This window comes from Syngnathoides biaculeatus, chromosome 13 (assembly GCF_019802595.1).
Source record: "Syngnathoides biaculeatus isolate LvHL_M chromosome 13, ASM1980259v1, whole genome shotgun sequence".
In the NCBI taxonomy this organism is placed as follows: domain Eukaryota; kingdom Metazoa; phylum Chordata; class Actinopteri; order Syngnathiformes; family Syngnathidae; genus Syngnathoides; species Syngnathoides biaculeatus.
This window is the reverse complement of record NC_084652.1, coordinates 19,781,427-19,800,929: the sequence shown is the minus strand read 5'-3', so window position 1 is coordinate 19,800,929 and position 19,503 is coordinate 19,781,427. Positions and strand designations below refer to the sequence as shown.

At 40.6% G+C, this 19,503-nt stretch overlaps 1 protein-coding gene across 12 annotated transcripts in view; it reads right to left on the bottom strand.

Moving 5' to 3' along the window:
* Positions 1-19,503, bottom strand: part of carmil3 (capping protein regulator and myosin 1 linker 3) — a 140,964-nt gene that overhangs the window by 24,230 nt on the left and 97,231 nt on the right. For 11 of the 12 annotated variants that reach the window (XM_061839763.1, XM_061839758.1, XM_061839768.1 and 8 more), the window contains exons 19-26: positions 18,594-18,690; positions 18,447-18,501; positions 14,902-15,074; positions 7,178-7,246; positions 4,184-4,277; positions 1,273-1,371; positions 953-1,072; positions 225-338 (exon numbers count right to left, since the gene is read on the bottom strand). In XM_061839763.1, the coding sequence (XP_061695747.1) occupies positions 225-338; positions 953-1,072; positions 1,273-1,371; positions 4,184-4,277; positions 7,178-7,246; positions 14,902-15,074; positions 18,447-18,501; positions 18,594-18,690 (821 nt within the window). The remainder of the gene's footprint in view (positions 1-224; positions 339-952; positions 1,073-1,272; positions 1,372-4,183; positions 4,278-7,177; positions 7,247-14,901; positions 15,075-18,446; positions 18,502-18,593; positions 18,691-19,503) is intronic. The other variant, XM_061839764.1, reaches the window with a different exon arrangement.

Here is a 19,503-nt window from a genome sequence, read left to right as displayed (position 1 = left end):
ACATTTGAAGAAACAATTACCCTGAGTGCCCCTTAGTGTGAACAGCATTCGATTATAAATACCAATGCGAACAGAATGGAAGGAAATACTCTACATGGTTTAGGATTTAAATGAAGAGCAATAAGATCAAAGGTCTTTGTAAATACAACTACGGGTAGTTGTATTTTAAATGACACATTTGCTAATTTTTGTCTTACATGTTGACAAAGTCGCACCTAGCCTACCTGAAGCTCTTTATCAGCAGCCCTTGCTAGCTCCCCGGCCAGAGTATCTAATCGTTGTCTGACTGGGCCATCCACTGACAACACATGAGCCAGCTCACATAGGGAAGGATACAGCTAAGAGAAAGGAGAAGAGATTAATGGCTAACAACACACTCTATGAGGGCAGGACAGGTGCAGATTTTAAATTAATACATCGCAGTCTGATACAATTGGGTCAAACAGTACATCCTGTAAAGTATGGAAAATGGTTTTCAGCAATGTAAGAGGCACACACAGACCAGTCCTACTGCATTGGTCTTTAACCCTTCCCTCCTGCCTGGCAGTAATACTCCTCTGCATTTATTTGGACTTCAACACTTCACAATTCCAAAATGTATTACTGCAGCTTCCATGACTTTTTGCTTACATTTTCTTATCCAAGGCGCTCATGATTAATAACTTGTGGGAGGAACAAAAGCATTGATCCTCCAGGATGGCCATGTGTGCCCGTGCATGAGCAGGCCCACCTCCTCCAACTGTGCTGGGGCCAAGGATGTTTATTACACTTCAAGTGCATATCGGTGTGCTCAATCTACAGTAGTAAAACAGTCTGAATTTTAGGTGTCAAACGCCCCCAGCGCGATACGGATGACCTATTGTAAGTGCAGCCTGGGGCTAGCAAACATATAATAGAAATGGACCAATAAACAAAGGGCTTCAAAATTGGATGATGCTCTTGTTCCACTCACAGCTCTGGAGTTTCTGGCTTCATTGAGGATCTGCCTTGCTGCTTGGACCTCCTCTGTTTCCTCAGAGCCTTTCAGGATACCAATTTGCTGTTGCACCCGCACACACAAACGCTCCATCACCTAAACATGCACGAACACACACACACACACACACACACACACACACACACACACACACACACACACACACACACACACACACACACAAAGACATCACCACACAATAATAAACAAATGAGCATTGATTTAGGTGTCTATTCTCCACTTGAAAACATGTACCATTAAGACCTGTGTACAAAATTACAGACACAAAACCAGACCTGTTCAGCTGTACTGGTGACGAGACCCTGGTGCAGTCTAAGAGCTTGCTTTTGAGAGAAACGCTGCGTCTGGTTGTTTCTGAGCAGGGCACGTTGGATCTTTCATAAAACAAAGACAAACAAATACAAGGAGGCTAGCAGGTATTTACAGAGCACATCTTAAAACTGGAAAAAAGGTAATTTGTATGGTAATAAGGAGACTGAGGAGAACTTTGACCCTTGTAAATGAGCTGGATGCCTTTGCCTTAACCCTGTCTAATGATATTAAGTGGTCACAGCTGAAATAAAGTGTTTAAGGACTTGGAAAATTCAGCCAATTGATAACCTTAGCCTAAATCTTAATAATGGCAAATATACTGGGCATTTTGAATCTTACTACTGAAAATACTGCCTCAAAGAATATTTTCAAACATTGTTTTTGATGCATTCAAACCTGTGGTGGATGAGGGGGTTGGAACAACATTTTTATGGAAAGTGGCTTGGGTAGCAGTAGTATTGTGTGTCCACAGTTACAGTCAAGAAAATAAGTGTTCCCACTTAGAAATCATGGAGGGGTGTAAAATTTTCATCGTAGGTGCATGTCCACTTTGAGAGAGATAATCTAAAAAGAAAAATCCAGAAATCACACTTTATTATTTTTTAACTATTTATTTGTGTGATACAGCTGCAAATAAGTATTTGAACACCTATCAGCGAGAATTCTGACCCTCAAAGACCTGTTAGTCCTCCTTTAAAAGTTCACCTTCACTCCATGTATTATCCTGAATCAGATGCACCTGTGTGAGGTTGTTAGTTGCATAAAGACACCTGTCCACCCCATACAATCAGTAAGACTCAAATTTGTAACTTGGCCAAGACCAAAGAGCTGTCCAAAGACACCAGAGACAACATTATACAACTCCACACGGCTGGAAAGGGCTATGGAGAAATTGCCAAGCAGTTTGGTGAAATCAACTTGTGAGGTCTCAATGATCCTTAGAAAGGTGAGGAATCAGCCCAGGACTACACAACAGGACTTGGTCAATGACCTGAAAAGAGCTGGGACCACCGTTTCCAAGGTGACTGTTAACACTAAGATGTTATGGTTTGAAATCATGCATGGCACGGAAAGTTCCCCTGCTTAAACCAGCACATGTCAAGGCCCGTCTTAAGTTTGCTAATGACCATTTGGATGATACAGAGGAGTCATTGGAGAAAGTTTTGTGGTCAGAGATCAAAATTAAACATTTTGGTCATAATTCCACTAACCGGGTTAGGTGTTTGGAGGAAGACAATGATGAGTTCCATCCCAAGAACACCATCCCTACTGTGAAGCATGGGGGTGGTGGCATCATGCTTTGGGGATGTTTGCACATGGGACAGGACGACTTCACTCTATTAAGGAGAGGATGACCGCGGCCATGTATTATGAGATTTTGGGGAACAACCTCTTTCCCTCAGTCAGAGCATTGAAGATGGGTCGTGGTTGGGTCTTTCAAAATGAAAATGAGCCTAAGCACACAGCCAGAAAAACCAAGGAGTGGCTCTGTAAGAAGCATATCAAGGTTCTGGCGTGGCCTAGCCAGTCTCCAGACCTAAACCCAATAGAAAATATTTGGAGGAAGCTGAAACTCCATGTTTCTCAGCAACAGCCCAGAACTCTAGAGAAGATCTGTTTGGAGGAGTGGGCCAAAACCCCTCCTGCAGTGTGTGCAAACCTGGTGAACAACTACAGGAAATGTTTGACCTCTGTAATTGCAAACAAAGGCTACTGTACCAAATATTAACATTGGTTTTCTCAGGTGTTCAAATACTTATTTGCAGCTGGATTACACAAATAAATTGTTATAAAAATCATACATTGGAATTTCTGGATTTTTCTTTTTAAATTATTTCTCTCACAGTAGCCATGTACCTCCAATTAAAATTTCAGACCCCTCCATGATTTCTAAGTGGGAGAACTTGCAATATAGCAGGGTCTTCAAATACTTATTTTCTTCAATGTATATCAGACTTGTGTTGGCAAGTGTAACAAGTTCAGTTGATCTGAATGTTGAAGAAATCCCATGTACTTACAACTTAGACTGCATCCACATTGCAGACGCGCAATAATGAATGCTGTTTAGTTATGATGTTTTATCATAATTGACAAAAGAAACCGAACCCAAAAATTGTGTCAGACCTCTGAGTCAGCTAATTGATCAGACCCCTCTTTTTCACAAATTTATTGAATCATCTATCAATCTCACCAAAGGTGTGAGTGAATGCCAGTTTATACTGTACAGTTGTCCATCTGTAAATTTGTGGATAAACTTAATAATTATATTTTGGCTTTTAAAATATAAATGAGGGGAAAAGTTTCTACATATGAAAAAAAAAACTGTTTTAGTAATTTCCAGTGCTGTTAACATATGACAGCTGTGCAATAAACCTTAATCTGGGTTCAATTTCATAACAGTGACAAGTAACAAGTTTGAAGTAAACAAAACGACATGTTGAAATATATATAAAGGATGATTATTAAATATGCGTAAATGTAGTACAGGGAGAATAGATTTTGTAGATTGTTGAGTTGATTCATGATGTATTTTCTTTCTGATGCTGAATATTTTAGATTGGGTTATCAACCTGAACTGCACAATATTTCATCCTGAAATAGCGAATGACCATGCACTATCCATCCATCCATAACGCTTTTCCTCACTAAGTATTTTTGCCATCGAACTCAAGATGTATATGAAAACAAATTAGAAAACAAATTGCACGGTCACCAATGTCACAATACAGAAGGAAACATTCATCCTAATTACAAACACAAAAACAAATTGAAATCATTAATCAGACCCATGTATCTGTTTGATCTGAAAAAAGCAGTGATAACTCACTGCCTGTAAGTCCCTGGTTTGTGCATTTCTAATGTTTTGTTTCTTACCTTGGTCAAAGCTTGGTCGGTCTTCTCTGGGGCACTGCGGTATGCTTGTGTGGCATCACTGAGGGGGAGAGGCATGTACTGCAGGGTAAAGTTGCTAAAAGTAGAAAGGAATAAGACAAAGACTGAGTAAAGACATGTTATAGGAATAATTTATTGTAAAAAAAAAATGCCGTTCACAAAATTTGTTCAACAATAGTAGACAGAAGTCTCTCTTAACTCTTATTACCGTCATCCAAAAGTGTCACCACCCCAAAGAAAACCCTGTTTAATTGAATGCACTAGAAAGATATTTAATGTTAAATTTCAATAAAATTTATTGCTTTTACAAAATGATCGTTAACTTATAATTTTATGCCTGCAACATGTTCCAAAAAGATGGGACGGGTGTAAAAAGAAAAGACTGAGAAAATTGAGGAATGCTCATGCAACACTTGTTTGGAACATCCCGGAGGTGAACAGGCTCATTAGGAACAGGGCGGTGCCATAATTGGGTATATAAGCAGCTTCCCTGAATTGTTCAGTCATTCACAAACAAAGATGGGCTGAGGTTCACCTCTTTGTGAACAGGTGTGGGAGAAAAGAGTTGAACAGTTGAAGGACAATGTTCCTCAACATACAATGGTAGGAATTTGGGGATTTCATCATTTAGGGACCATAATATCATCAAAGATTCAGAGAATCTGGAGAAATTACTTAAAGTGAAAAGGCCAAAAACCAACATTCAATCCCCACGATCTTTGATCCCTCAGGTGCCACTGCATCGAAAAACTGACATCAATGTGTAAAGAATATCACAACGTGGGCTCATGGGCACTTCAGAAAACCAAAGTAAACCAATGCCAGGAAGTTTGGCGCTACATTCGTAAGTGCAACTTAAAACTCTACTATGCAAAGCAAAAGCCATTTATCAACAACAGGGACTGAGCTCATCTAAGATCCAATGATGCAAACGTTTATTGAATGTTGACCGTGTCCCAGCTTTTATGGATTGTGTTGCAGTATTAAAATTCCAAGTTAATGATTATTTGCTAAAAACAAAGTCTATCAATTTTGATATTAAATATATTGTCTTCATAGTCCATCCATCCATCCATCCATCCATCCATCCATCCATTTTCTTGGCCACTTATCCTCACAAGGGTCGCGGGAGTGCTGGAGCCCATCTCAGCTGTCAATGGTCAGGAGGCACCTTGGACTGATTGCAAGCCAATAGCAGGGCACATAAAGACAAACAGTCACACTCAAAATCAAGCCTAGGGGAAATTTAGAGTGTCCAATTAATGTTGTATGTTTTTGGGATGTGGGAGGAAACCTGCACAGGTACGGGGAGACCATGCAAACTCCACACGGACCAGGCCGGGAATGAACGCTGGACCTCAGAACTGTGAGGGCAACGCTTTACAGCTGCTCCACCGTGCCGCTCTTCATAGTGTGTTCTATTAAATATAAGTTGAACATGATTTGCAAAGTATTGTATTTTGTTTTTATTTATGTTTAAAACAACATCCCAACCAATGTTCCCTATAAACTGCGCAACTGCGCATTTGTCGCAGACTCTCAGCGCAGAGGAAAACAGATCCAGCGCAGTGAACTACAGCCCCCCCCACTCCAAATATGGCAGCACACTGCATCTCACAAAGTGCTGCTGCTCGGCCACCTGACAACACCCCCCCCCCTCCCCGCACTCCTCATTTTAAAGGGTGTACACTAATTACAAACACCAGGGTATGTGGATAAGAGAAGAAAAAGTGGTGAAACTGGATGAGATTTTCTCTTTTTGGAGTAAAAAAGGTCTGGTCTGAAGCCAAAGTAGAAAGTACGGGATGAGATGGTGTCTAACGTTAAAATTCCACCTTGGTACAGTCTGACTGAGGATGAAAGCACAGATGATACATTGCCTAAAAAAAAGCTAATTCTTTATTTTGAATACAGGAGGCAACATAAAATTAACCCTAAAACTGTTTAGGAGCATCATTCAGCTTTCAACATTCATTGCGAAAGATATTCTGCAAGCAATAATTCAGTTTTACACCAAGAAAAATAGACGGGGGTATATCATTGTGGGTTAAAAAAAAATGAAACAAAGTTGGAAGCGAAATTTCAAATTTATAGTTAATAGTTGGTTTGGTATGTATTTGTATTGTAATGTATTTTTTTGTTTGTTGACATTTTCAGTGTAAGTTTGTAGAAACAAAATTTTTTTTAAACGTTCTGATGGGCATGTAATCTAAACCTTTTAATGAGCCATGTAACTTCAATGGATGACACTGATTGACCACAGTGCATATGTCTGATGTTGCTCACAATGGTCAAAAAGAGCGCTCATGGCCTGAGTGTGTTTGCTAAGACTCGTAAAAAAATAGAGGGAACATTGGTCCCAACTCCACTGGAATTGGGGTTGTACATCTTTTCAACTTAAAACTGTGACAAAGAGCAGTCAAGTGATTCTGTCATCTATTAATCAACTACTAACAGGCTCAATGCTTGAAATAAGGATTTAAGGGAAGTTATCTAATTTTTTTTACTAATAAGTTTCTGGTGCTTTAAAGCAAAACCTTTTACAGATAGAAACTACAATTAGTGCTTGAGCGGTTCAAAATATACATGTAAAAATTGCCTTTAAATGGTTTTGGCTGAGGTTTCAGTTTGGATAGAAAAGCGAGAGAGGACAAGCAAGCATGCCTGGGACTGTGAGAAATGCCCTCTGGGAATTGCAGTGTGGCACACTGTGGGCGGCATTTAATTTGGCCAATTATTACATTTGTACTCATCCTGTTGTCTTTCCTAGTTGGTGTAAAAGTACAAATACTCCCACACGTTTTTAAAACAAACATCACACGTACATTTTTTTGTAACATCACTGGACTGAAAAAATATGAAGCGTAAACACTGAGGTATAATGATGACTATCTGCCATATAAATGTTTGGCATCTGCTTTATGTGTACACCCTGAATGCAAAATATGCTTGGTGTGTGTGTTGTGTTGATCTTACTGTTCCATTGCTCTTGCCACATCTTGGAAGCCTGTCACCGTGGTGTTGTTGCGATCCCATGTAACACTTCTGAGAGGGTTCAAACCAATAAATAGAAAAAGACAGCCACAGAGAGGAGGAAGATGTGAATTACCAGGCACTCGGCAGAATGTCACGGTAAGAGTTGTTGCGTGGTTGTGTTGCTAATTAATGCATTGCAGAAAGAGCAACAGAATTACACATCTTTACTTGATGCATATTCTCATGAGCTCATATCCTCACATAAGGTATGCACAAACAACTGTCATGCCTCTAATGAGCTTCTGTGACTGAATTTTCCACCTACACTTTCTTGACCCGATTTTTAATAAACCTGTCATTTTCAACTCCTCTTTTCCATCTATCTCCTACCTCGATGCCCATGAAATTTAATTAGGAAATTCCAATCTGTACCCATATTTACTATCTCAATTTGGATGACCTGAAAGCTAGCTGCCTGTCTATTATTCAAGCAATTTCAGAGTCCATTGTTCCAATTGCACTTCTAATATTGTAGACGGGGTCCTTGGTTTATGACACCAATCTAACCGGATCCGAGGTAGGCTAGTTTTGTCTCCAAGATGCCAACCCAGTCGTCGATCATTACAGTAACTATCTGTATGCAAAAATATTCTTTGCAAATATAAAAGCACTTGTTCTATGGTCAGAGGGGTGGCAATGGTGGAGTGATCTGGGCGGGTGGCGAGGGTGGTGGTTGGCGGGGTCTGGTCAGCACAACTCAGTGATGCTGGCAAACAGTACCTGGTGGAGATTCCCTGGTTGTGTCCCCACTTCTCATTTTGGACTGGCGAGGCTGAGTCAGCCCATCCTCATTGTGCTAGCAAAGCAACTTCAGAAACCATATGACTAACATATTTTTTACTTTGTTTCTTTATTACTATAAATAATACTATAAATAATATACTGTGTAACTGTATACACACCTGGATGATTTATTTTTTGTGTGGCATCCTCACAAGGGTCACATGGAGTGCTGGAGGCTATCCCAGCTGTCAACGGGCAGGAGGTGGGTTACATTCTGAACCGATTGCCAGCCAATCACAGGGCACATAAAGACAAACAGCCCCACTGACAATCACACCTAGAGGCAATTTAGAGTACCCAGTTAATCTTGCATGTTTTTGTGATGTGAGAGGATATCGGAGTGCCCGGAGGAAACCCACAAAGGCACGGGGAGAACATGCAAACTCCACACAGGGAGGGCTGGGATTGAACCCGGGTCCTCAGAACTGTGAGGACAATGTTTTCTCTGTATTTAGGCACTGAATATACCTGTAGTTACTCCCACCACACACAGATAGTGCTGCCTGGCTCACTCGCCCTGTCTTGCCCAAGCTGTCCTATTTGTCACTTATTGCATCTGTTACTTACAGGGTGTGCCTTTAATCACAGATAAGAGTAACTCCTACATAATATTATAGTAGTATATACCATGTTGTTCTCCTATTTATTCTGTAAATTTTTCATTTGTTTCTGTCAGTGCCTTCTCAAACCTTGCATCATCTGGCTTTATTTAATACATATCACAATACAAACAATCCCAGAGGGAATATTTAAAGCTATAATGAAACATTTTTTGTTTCACCCAAGCCACTACTGGAAATGGCTGATTAAGCCATACAGCTCTTCAAACACCTTGCTGTATTTGTCAGATCAAATTTTTAATAGAACCCCAATTCAAATGAAGTTGGGACATTGTTGAAAAAAAAAACAACAAAAAAAAAAACAATAATTTGCAAATCATGCTCAACCTATATTTAATTCAATACACAACAAAGACAACAAACTCAAACGCTAGTGTTTTTAGCAAATAATGATTAACATCTAATTATATGGCTGCAACACGTAATTTTTTCCCCTATTCTTGCTTAATGTACAGTTTCAACTGCTGAACAGTCTGGGTTGTCTGTTGTCATATTTTACACTTCATAATGCGACACACATTTTCAATTGGAGACATGTCTGCACTGCAGACAGGCCTGTCTAGTACCCACACTCTTTAACTATGAAACCATGCTGTTGTAACAAGTGTAGAATGTGATTTGGCATTGTCTGGCTGAAATAAGCAGGGGTGTCCATGAAAGGACTTTGCTTTGATGGGAGCATAGAAAAAGATGAAGAAGAATCACCTTTATTTGTTCACAGCATTTTACCAATCACAGTGAATATACACTTGGTACTGAAACACACTGGTGCAAGGAGGAACTTAAGCGCCCGGGGAGCAGTTAAGGGTAGCAGTGTCTCGCTAAAGGACACGTCATCCATGAGACCCCACGGTGTCAGGTTGAGATCTTAACTATAGAGCTTTGGCTGCACATATGCTTTACTCAAAACCTGTACGTACTGTTTGGTATTAATGGTGCCTACAGAGGTGTGTAAGTTACCCATGCCATTGCCACTAACACAGCCCCATACCATAATAGATGCTGGCATTTGAAGTATGCCTACATAACTGTCCAGATGGTTCTTTTTCTCTTTGGGAAAGAGGACACAACGTACACAATGCCCAAAAACAATTGGAAATGTGAACTCGCCGGACCACAGAACACTTTTCTACTTTCCATCAGTCCATCTTAGCTGAGCTCAGGCCCAGAGAAGCCGGCAGTTTTTCTGGGTTTTGTTGATATAAGACTTTTGCTTTACAAAGTTGAGTTTTAAGTTGCACTTACGGATGTAGTGTTCAACTCTACTTACTGACATTGGTTTTCTCATGTGCTTCTGAGCCCCTGTGGTGATATCCTTTACACATTGTTGCTGGTTTTAGATGCAATGCTGCCTGAGGGATCGAAGGTCACAGGCGTTCAATGTTGTTTTTCAGGCTTGCTGCTTACATGGAATGATTTCTTCAGATTCTCAGAATCTTTTGATATTATGGACTGTAGATGATGAAATCCCTAAATTCCTTGGAATAGCATGTTGAGGAACATTGACTATTTTCTTATGCATTTGTACACAAAGAGGTGAACCTGGCCCCATCTTTACTTGTGAATGACTGAGTGATTCAGAAAAGCTTTTAAACCCAATTATGGCACCCACCTGTTCCCAAATAGCCTGTTCACCCATGGGATGTTCCAAACCCGTGTTTAATGAACATTGCTCTACTTTCTTTTTTGCCTCCATTCACAACTTTTTTGGAATGTGTTGCAGCCATAAAAGTTAATGATTATTTGTTAAAAACAAAAGATGAAATATCTTTTCTTGGAAGCCCATTAAATTAAATATAGGTTGAACATGAGTTGTAAATCCTTGTATTTATTTTTTATTTATGTTTTACAATGTGCCAAGTTCATTGGAAGTTTATGTAATGAATGCCCTATTAATTTCTTGTATTGGCCAACTTGGACAAAAGTAATCATCCCCCCCCCCCCACACACACACACTGACTAACCACAAATTTCGAAAAGGTGAGTTCAATTTCACATGCCACACACAAACCTGATTACCACCATACTTGTTGAATGGAGTGAAGTAGGCTATATTTCAAGAACCGATGCATCATGCAATGATCCAAAGAAATTCAAGAAGAAAAGCAAAAGTGATCCATCAGTCTGGAAAAGGATACAAAGGCATTTCCAAAGCCATTGTCAGACCCATGATCTGCAAATGGAGAAAAATGGGAACAGAGGCAAACCTTCCTAGAAGTGGACACCTAACTAAAAGTACGCCAAGAGAGTGATGACGACACATCAAGGAGGTTACAAAAGAAACTCAAATATCTAAAGACCTGCAGGCCTTAGTTAAAGGTCTAGTGTCATCCTTATAAACATTCTAAAATAGATATTGAAATGAAAAATATATATAAGATTATTAACTTCAATGTCTACACAAAAAAATAAATATCAGCGGAGTGTGTCATCCATGCCCAAAGTTAGGGAATTTTTACAGTGGAACCGGCACTAAAACGTTGGAAAGTTCATAGTAACTTCAGCTTTTGTTGTGAGTTAGAACAGTGAGCATCATGCCGCCGAGAAGAAAAAAAGGTAGGGCGCGGACTTCAGCAACTAGCGCTGCTAGTAAGAAAGCTAAGCCTCTTTCATCATGAGCAATGTGTTTGGAAGAACAACAGCAGGAGGAAGAGCACGTCCGCGAAGTCACGCACCATGTGACACCCCCTGGGTCCCTAAACACCTTGCAAACCCCAGTGAAGACGGTCCGACAAAGACAAAAGAAGCAGAGAAAGGATTGCAGGATCCTGGACCAGGCTGTTGAGGATAGTCTGGTGGAGTTTTTCTGCGAAAATGAACTGCTGCTTTCTGGATCTTCCATAGTAGGTGCTCTCTACTGTAGCTTAATATTAAATGGACCTTGCTTTTACAAAGCATCGGTTTATATACCCATATGCATGGAAGTTCGGGAAACGCTCGAATGACTCGCAATGGACACCAAAGGACGTCCGTTTCACTTTGGTTACACACTGTGTGCGCTAGGGGATTGTTCAGTGGGCGTTGACAGGTTGCCAGTGAGTCGTTTACTGCAAAGCTATCAATTAAGTAACAACCAAGTAAAGCTAGCGTTACGACTGACTAACGATAAGCAAACGCGTGCAACGCTCGGCGAACCTTAGTAAAACGTTCCACGGATGTTCTTAAACATTCTGCAGCGTTTAAAATTAAACGTTGATGAACGCTGGTCTCGATGAGAACTTTTCTGCATGTTCAAAACTTTTTTTCCGGACCGGAGTTCTCCGCCGATTCCCAGCGATCATTAATGTTCAAAGGCGTGGAAACAACGCTACTCTGGGGCTATCCCAGCGACCATGGGCGACGACCAACGTTTCCTCAAACGCTATAGGACGCTGGCCAGAACATCATGGTGTGATGGAGCCATAAAACCCACTGTCCTCATGTCCTCCCTCACAACATTCATCAACCTTTTCTTTGGTCTTCCTCTCACTCTTTTGACTGGCAGTTCCATCCTCAGCACCCTAATACCAATATACTCATTTTCTCGTCTCTGAACATGTCCAAACCATCTAAGTCAACTCTCTCTAACCTTGTCTCCAAAACATCCAACTTTGGCTGTCCTTCTCATGAGTTCATTTCTAATCCTATCCAACCTGCTCACTCCAAGCGAAAACCTCAATATCTTCATTTCTGACACCTCCAGTTGTGCTTCCTGTTGTTTCTTTAGTGCCACCATCTCTAATCCGTACATTCTGGCCGGCCTCAACACTGTTTTGTAAACTTTGCCCTTCAATCCCAGCAGAGACTCTTCTATCACATAGAACACCAGACACCTTCCGCCAACTGTTCCACCCCGCTTGGACCCGTTTCTTCACTTCTTTACCACACTCTCCATTGCTCTGTTTTGTTGACCCCAAGTATTTGAAGTCATCCACCTTCGCTATCTCTTCTGCCTGGAGCTTCACGCCTCCTCCTTCGCCCCTCACATTCATGCACGTATATTCTGTTTTACTTTAGCTAATCTTCATTCCTCTCCTTTCCATTACGTGCCTCCATCTTTCTAACTGATCCTCCGCCTGCTCCCTGCTTTCACTCCAGATCACAATATCATCTACGAACATCATAGTCCAAGGAGATTCCAGTCTAACCTCATCTGTCAACCCATCTATTACGACTGCAAACAGGAAGGGGCTCACCGCGGATCCATGATGCAGTCTCACCTCCACCTTAAATTCTTCTGACACACCAACGACACACCTCACCACCGTTCTGCTGCTCTCATACTATTCGAACATATTTCTCTGCCACACCAGACTTGCCCATGCAGTACCACAGTTCCCCTCTTGAAAACATTCTCTGGACTGACGAGTGAAAAAGTGAACATTGTGGAAGGTGTACAGCCAGTTACATCTGCTGTTAAAAATAACACAGCATTTGATCAAAAAGAACATTATGTCAAAAGTGAAGCATGGTGGAAGCAGTGTGATGGTCTGGGGCTGCTTTACTGCCTCAGGACCAGGACAGCTTGCTGTGATAGATGGAACAATGAATTCTGCTGTGTATCAGAAAATCCTGAGAGAATGTCCGGCCATCAGGCCGTGCACCCCAACTCAAGCTCTCTTGGATCATGCAGCGGGACAACAGGAAATCCACCTCTGAATGGGGCAAAAAAAAAACAAAATTTAAGTTTTGGAGTGGCCAAGTCAAAGTCCAGATTTATATCCAATTGAGATGCTGTAGTGTGACCGTAAACCGGCAGTTCATGCTATAAAGCTCTTCAACATGGTGGAGTTGAAAGAATTCTGGAAAGAAGAGTGGGACAAAATTCCTCCAAAGCGATGTGAAAGACATCAATTATTGTAAAAGCTTGATTTCAGTTATTGCTGCCAGGTGTGGCACAACCCGTCATTTGGTTCAGGAGCCAATTACCTTTTCAAACAGGGTCAAAGGTTCGTTTTTTTTTTCTGCCCTAGTTAATTGAATTGTCATTTGAAAACTGCATTTCGTATTTCTTTGGGTTGTTTTGGAGTGATATTAAAATTAGAATGATGATTTCAAACCTTTGTGTGTGATTGATATGCAAAAACACAACAGAAATTAAGTAGGGGGCAAATACTTTTTCACGGCACAGAAGAGCCGCTGTCCTGCAGGACTATACAGCTGAACAGGTTTAAAAAAGAAGAGGATAACATGCAGGTTCAAAAGCAGGGGTCCCCAACCACCAGTCCGCGGACCGGTACTGGGCTGTGAGGCATTTAAATGGATGGATCCACATGGGAAGAATGACCAATTTATATAATTTGTGTTGTATTGCAATTTGCGTGTTAATGTCTTTTATTTTGAAAATTGACTGGATCTTCTCTGCCCCAACAGCTGGGGGTCGCGATTGACACGTCAAGACTGCACAGAATGCTTCTGTTCCCAGCGGGATGGGACTCAAAGAATCATTTGATAAATTAATTCAGATTGAACTGAAAAGATTTGTTCCTTTGAACAAAATGTTCACAAACGAAACAATACAGTATTAGGAATACTTCTTAAAATTTAGGTTACAGATACAGTTGTAGGTTTCAGCTCGACAAAGGTACAAATACTTTTATGGAGTTAAAAGTCTACTCTCATTGAGGAGGTAGAAAACTGCAATCTGGTCGGGCTGCCTACAACAACTCCTATGCCCACTCCTGCATCGCGCCTACAGTGAAAGCACCATAAACGGTGAAGGAGGAAGCAAGAAGTGCCCAAGTAAGCATGTGTCTGTGTGTTTATTTTATTTTTACTGTAATACACAGTGTGATATATTATACTGTATACAGTATATATATATATATATATATATATATATATATTATATATATATATACACACACACACACATATATATATATATATACACATATATATATATATATATATACATCTCTAACGTGTCCGGTCCGTGAGAAAATTTTTTTACTTTAAACCAATCCATGGTGCAAAAAAGGTTGGCAAACACTGCTCTAAAGCTTTTAATCTCTCTCTCTCTCTCTCTCTCTCTCTCTCTCTCGCTCTCTCTCTCTCTCTCTCTCTCATCATAACTTCTTATCTCCCGAGTTGTTCACTCTTTGTCTCATAGCTCTGCCACTAAGGGCCTTCAGCACATCTCTTCAAATACTTTCAAACATAATGTTGTCTTTGACCCAATTCCTTCATCAGCTCTCTAAAACGGCCCTAATTCTCCTCCCGTGTCCTCCAAGCACTATAATTTGCAAGTAGATCTCTTTATTTCTCCCTTTGGGCTCACACCTGAGTGTTGTATTAATTTGCAAGGCTTTGCTTAGCATCTTTGCTCCGGAGTCCTCCAGGCCGTTGCCACTCAGGTCCACCTTCCGTAGGCATGTGTTAGAGCCTAGAGCATTGACTAACATGGTGCCCCGCTGGCGGAGTCTCGATTCAGCCAAAGAGAGAGATTGCAGGACCTGGGGGATAAAAGGAAGAGGAAAGTGTAGTTCTGTATTATTTTCATTCAACTTTTTCAAAACTGGCTGCACGAAACTATGCTATATGAACTACAATTATTACTACTACGGTCTGATGTTATGCCTTTTTGAGTGGTGGCCCAATCGAACCCTTTACTGGCTTTGTATTTTCTTAACATCATATGTAAATGTTAGTGATTATTTCATATTCATTGTCTTTAAACTGTATTACCTCGTACGTAAGCCACTTGAATATAATACAATGGCATTCATGGGGATGACTCTTTACTAGCCTAACTGCAACTGATCTAATTTCAACAAAAGATCCTTACCCCAAGATGCCACATGACAACACACAAGCAAATACATCCGTCCATCTATCCATCCATCCATCAATCCATTCATCCATCCAATTTCTGAACCGCTTATCCTCACAAGGGTTGTGGGAGTACCAGAGCCTATCCCAGCTATCTTTGGAGGAGGCGGGGTACATCCTGGACTGGTTGCCTCACAATCGCAGAGCACATAGAGACAAAGATTAGTCGCACTCGCACTTTTCAATTAATTCATGTTTTTAGGATTGTGTGAGAAAACCGGAGAGAAAACCCAAGCAGGCATGGGGAGAACATGCAAACACCACACAGGTGGGGCTGGGATTTAAACCCCAGTCTTCAGAACTGTGAGGCACATGCTATAGTCAAATACGCCATCGTGCTTGAGGCTAATTGATCAGGCGCGTGCTGGTCTTTTGTGTGCGGTATTTCCTTGCATCCAGTTTTGGGTGGACTATTTGGTGAGAAAAGCATTTCATATGAACGCTGAAGACTGTTTCATTTTCTGTGGGTCAAAATCAAATTAAATTTTTATTGCCTAGAGCAGGCCAACATCTACAGTACTCATGTGATGGCCCAAGATAGTGGCCCTGTGCCAACAAACCACCATTAATGATGGACCTTTACTAACAATTACCCATCGCAATATATGCCAAACCACCAATAAGCGTGTTTGGGAAAAAAAAAAAAAAAGGTAACCAGTCACTGTTCTTATTGCATGATGGAGCAATGAGTCAATTTAAATGCCCTGTTCATTTACTGTATATACTTGTGTACTTTATTATTAGAAGTTTGGAATTCGCTGCTCTGGTCAGAACATGTGCTCAACAGAACAGCAGCACATTTACACACAAACACCAGCGCTAGCACTAGCTTGGTAGGCTACGTAACGTTTTGTTGATGGCTTGCGAGCCGTATCCCATCAAAAGTACGAGTACACACTTCAAGCAAGCCTTACAAGAAAGTCATCCCCTGACCTGAGCACTGGTGGCCATCAACACTCATTCCCCCCATCCCTCTTTTTATTCTTATAACACAGTCGGCACGATCCACTTGTGTTGTCATCCCCAAGGTAATGAGTGTATCTGGTTGCATTTGAGTTAAATAAACAAAGTCCAATGATTGTAAAAAATGGTATGACATAGTGCACTCCTGAAAAAAACAAAATTGTCTTGTAGTCTGATCTGCACATGAAACTATATAAATACTACAACAGTGGAACCACGTCTCCGTGGTTGTAAAATTGAAGTTCGACCCCAAAAATCTGTGTAAAAATGCCTCAATTTTTTACACAATTCTCGGTGTCCAACGCCCAGCCAAATCTGAACCCATGCTGACCGGGTAGCCGACTCAAGCCAAATGATGCCGAATGCACTCAGGTTGGTGTCGAGAGGAGACGCTGTCCACTTTAAATCAAGCAGTCAGTCAGGCTCAACTCAGCTCAGTGTGTACTCATAGTAGGAGCACGCAAATTTGAGAGGGCTTCTCAAAAGATTTGTTTTTTTCCAGTATTGCCTTGGCCATGGGCCCATAGAAAGACAGCATTGGTACCAGCAGCAAAGGAAAAGGAAAGTTGAGTGAACCACAGTGGATCTAAGGAAGTAGATAATCGCTGATGAAGTAGCTTCTCAAAGTACAAAAATGGGGTGGGAGTTTGTTACGGTTATTGCTAGCATCATATGGCTAAGTCAACTATTTCGATTATCCTAAAGAATAAAAATGTAATAAAATGCAGCTAGTATTGCCGAAGGAGTGACTAGAAGTACAGAGCAAAGTCCACAGATAATAGTAGAAATAGAGAAGCTACTTAAGAATTAAGCAGTCAAATCATTGAGGGTGACTAACACTTCCTTCCTTGCCTTTCAATTCCCTCCACTGACATTGCACCGCCACCAAAAAGGTAAATGATACACATTTAAGTTGCTTTAAGTTTATTCATTTTTATTGTTTAAATGCAGGGTGTCCATGTTATCACATAAATGGGAATTAAAACGGGAATTTACTATTTGACAGTTTGGAACGGACTAAACTCATTTACATTATTTCCAATGGAAAAATTTGTTTAGGAGGATGAACAAATCGGACATTGAACACTTCACAAGAACAAATTATGTTCAAACTCTGAGGTTCCACTCGATATAAATATAAACTGTTTTTTGGATTCAGACATACTTTGTACGTCAGCAACATGGAATAAATGTCTTTCTTGGAACAGTCAATAACATGGCCGATTGGCGAATTATGACATCAAAACTAATTGGCCGATCAGCAAAAAATGACAATTATCGGCCAGTTCAATTAGGCCAATAAAATCATTGGAAAGTCTACTGTAAATTGCTAACTGTCTTCTTGCAAAGGTAAAAACTGATTTTGAAAATGATTTTGCGAGAGGCCAAAAGACTAGCAGAAGGCATGTTCAATGCATTTGCAATACAATGAACACTATCTTCCACGTATCCCTATAAAAACTCTGCATGGACACAGTTTCCCGCAGGGAAACGGTCCAAAAATAATCAAGAGCTTTGTTGTAACACATGCCACAAAGAAGTGGGAGAAGCCATGAAAATGCAGTTTGGGTAAGAATATATTCCTTTCATCAAATTTCTTTCGAAATTAGGTCAATGACACTGTATGGGCAAGGAGGATTATTTGTGTGTGGTCAACATCTCTGTAGTAAATACTTAAACAATATGATCATCACTCGGGATATAAAGCCCGTGGGAATGGATGAGGGGGTGGTAGTGTGGGGCAGTGTGGTTATTAAAAATGGGACCAGATGAATCATCTGTTTTGCCAACAACAACACAGTTTGGATGCATAGTGATATCACGTATATACATGGCAGGGAGTTTGTATTTTGCAGCATACAATGTGGACACGACTATATAAATTGTGACAAGGTCATCTCTGTGCCCTTTTGAACATCTGGTTAAAATCAATACCTGAATTAGCATATTCTAGTGTGGATGTGCATTTTGTCAGTGAAGCCACTGCAGATTTGTGTGCATGCATGTGTGGAATGTTACATAATCCAACTCACACACTCTTCCTCTTGAACCAAATGAACCAGTTTCTGGAGTATTTCATCCAGCACCCTGAGGAGATAGGGGAAAAAAAAAAACGAAAACCATTTGTCATTGCTATGATCTTCACCATCTGGACTGCTCGTTACTGACGAGGTCCACACCTTCCCTTGATGTTGAAGTTCTTCCCCAGCATCAGGTGTTTGAGGGAGGGGTGTCTGGAAAATGCTGGAATGACAGCTAGCAAGTCAGAGTCCAAGCCTGCAAAAATGAAGGGATTTTAAAATACACTGTACCTTTGTTTTTCCTAACTCAGTCTGTTTGGGAAAGAACATCATGGTTCATAGGTCCGATAAACAAAAATACTGTTTTTATTTCACGATTTTGCCCCTTCCTGACCAAGGCCATCAAACACCAGACAATCTTATGTTTTATAAGAGTATGGCATAAGATTATCCTGCGGTGTGAAGAGAGTGAAGAATGGATTTATTTTGGTTTTAGTCTGATAAAGGTCGGGCCGACAATGTTAAATAGTGAAAGTTTTCAATATTTACAACCAAAACTCTTCATACGGCGAAGGTTGGTGTCCCAAATCATGACGCTTTTAATTTTGACATGGAGTGGAATGTAGCTATTCAAGATGCACCCTAGCTCAGTAAAAGGGGGAAGAAAAAAAATGTCTGTCATTTTTTTTTGTATAAAAGTGGGTTCTTCAGATGGCAATAAGTATTTTCTCAAGCAAGCCATTTTTTTAACGTCATGGCCAATTTTCAAGGCTCTGGCAACCGTTGGTAACACTCGGCAAAGATCGGTGCATATCCAGAAGTGTTTCTCTCACCTCAGTTTTGTGAGACCACGTGTGATCACCTGTGGTCATGCGTGATTCTAGAATTTCGAGATCGGAAGTGGAATAGATCATGATCTCTTTTGAGAATACTGGAGGATACTACACAGAATACAACAAAAATGTTTAAATGCCTTTTTTTTTTCCATCTTTACGAGTGGGCTCTGACACGGATAAAACAACACAAAATAAAACAAACAAAAACATGTTCTATATGTAGTTGGATGAGT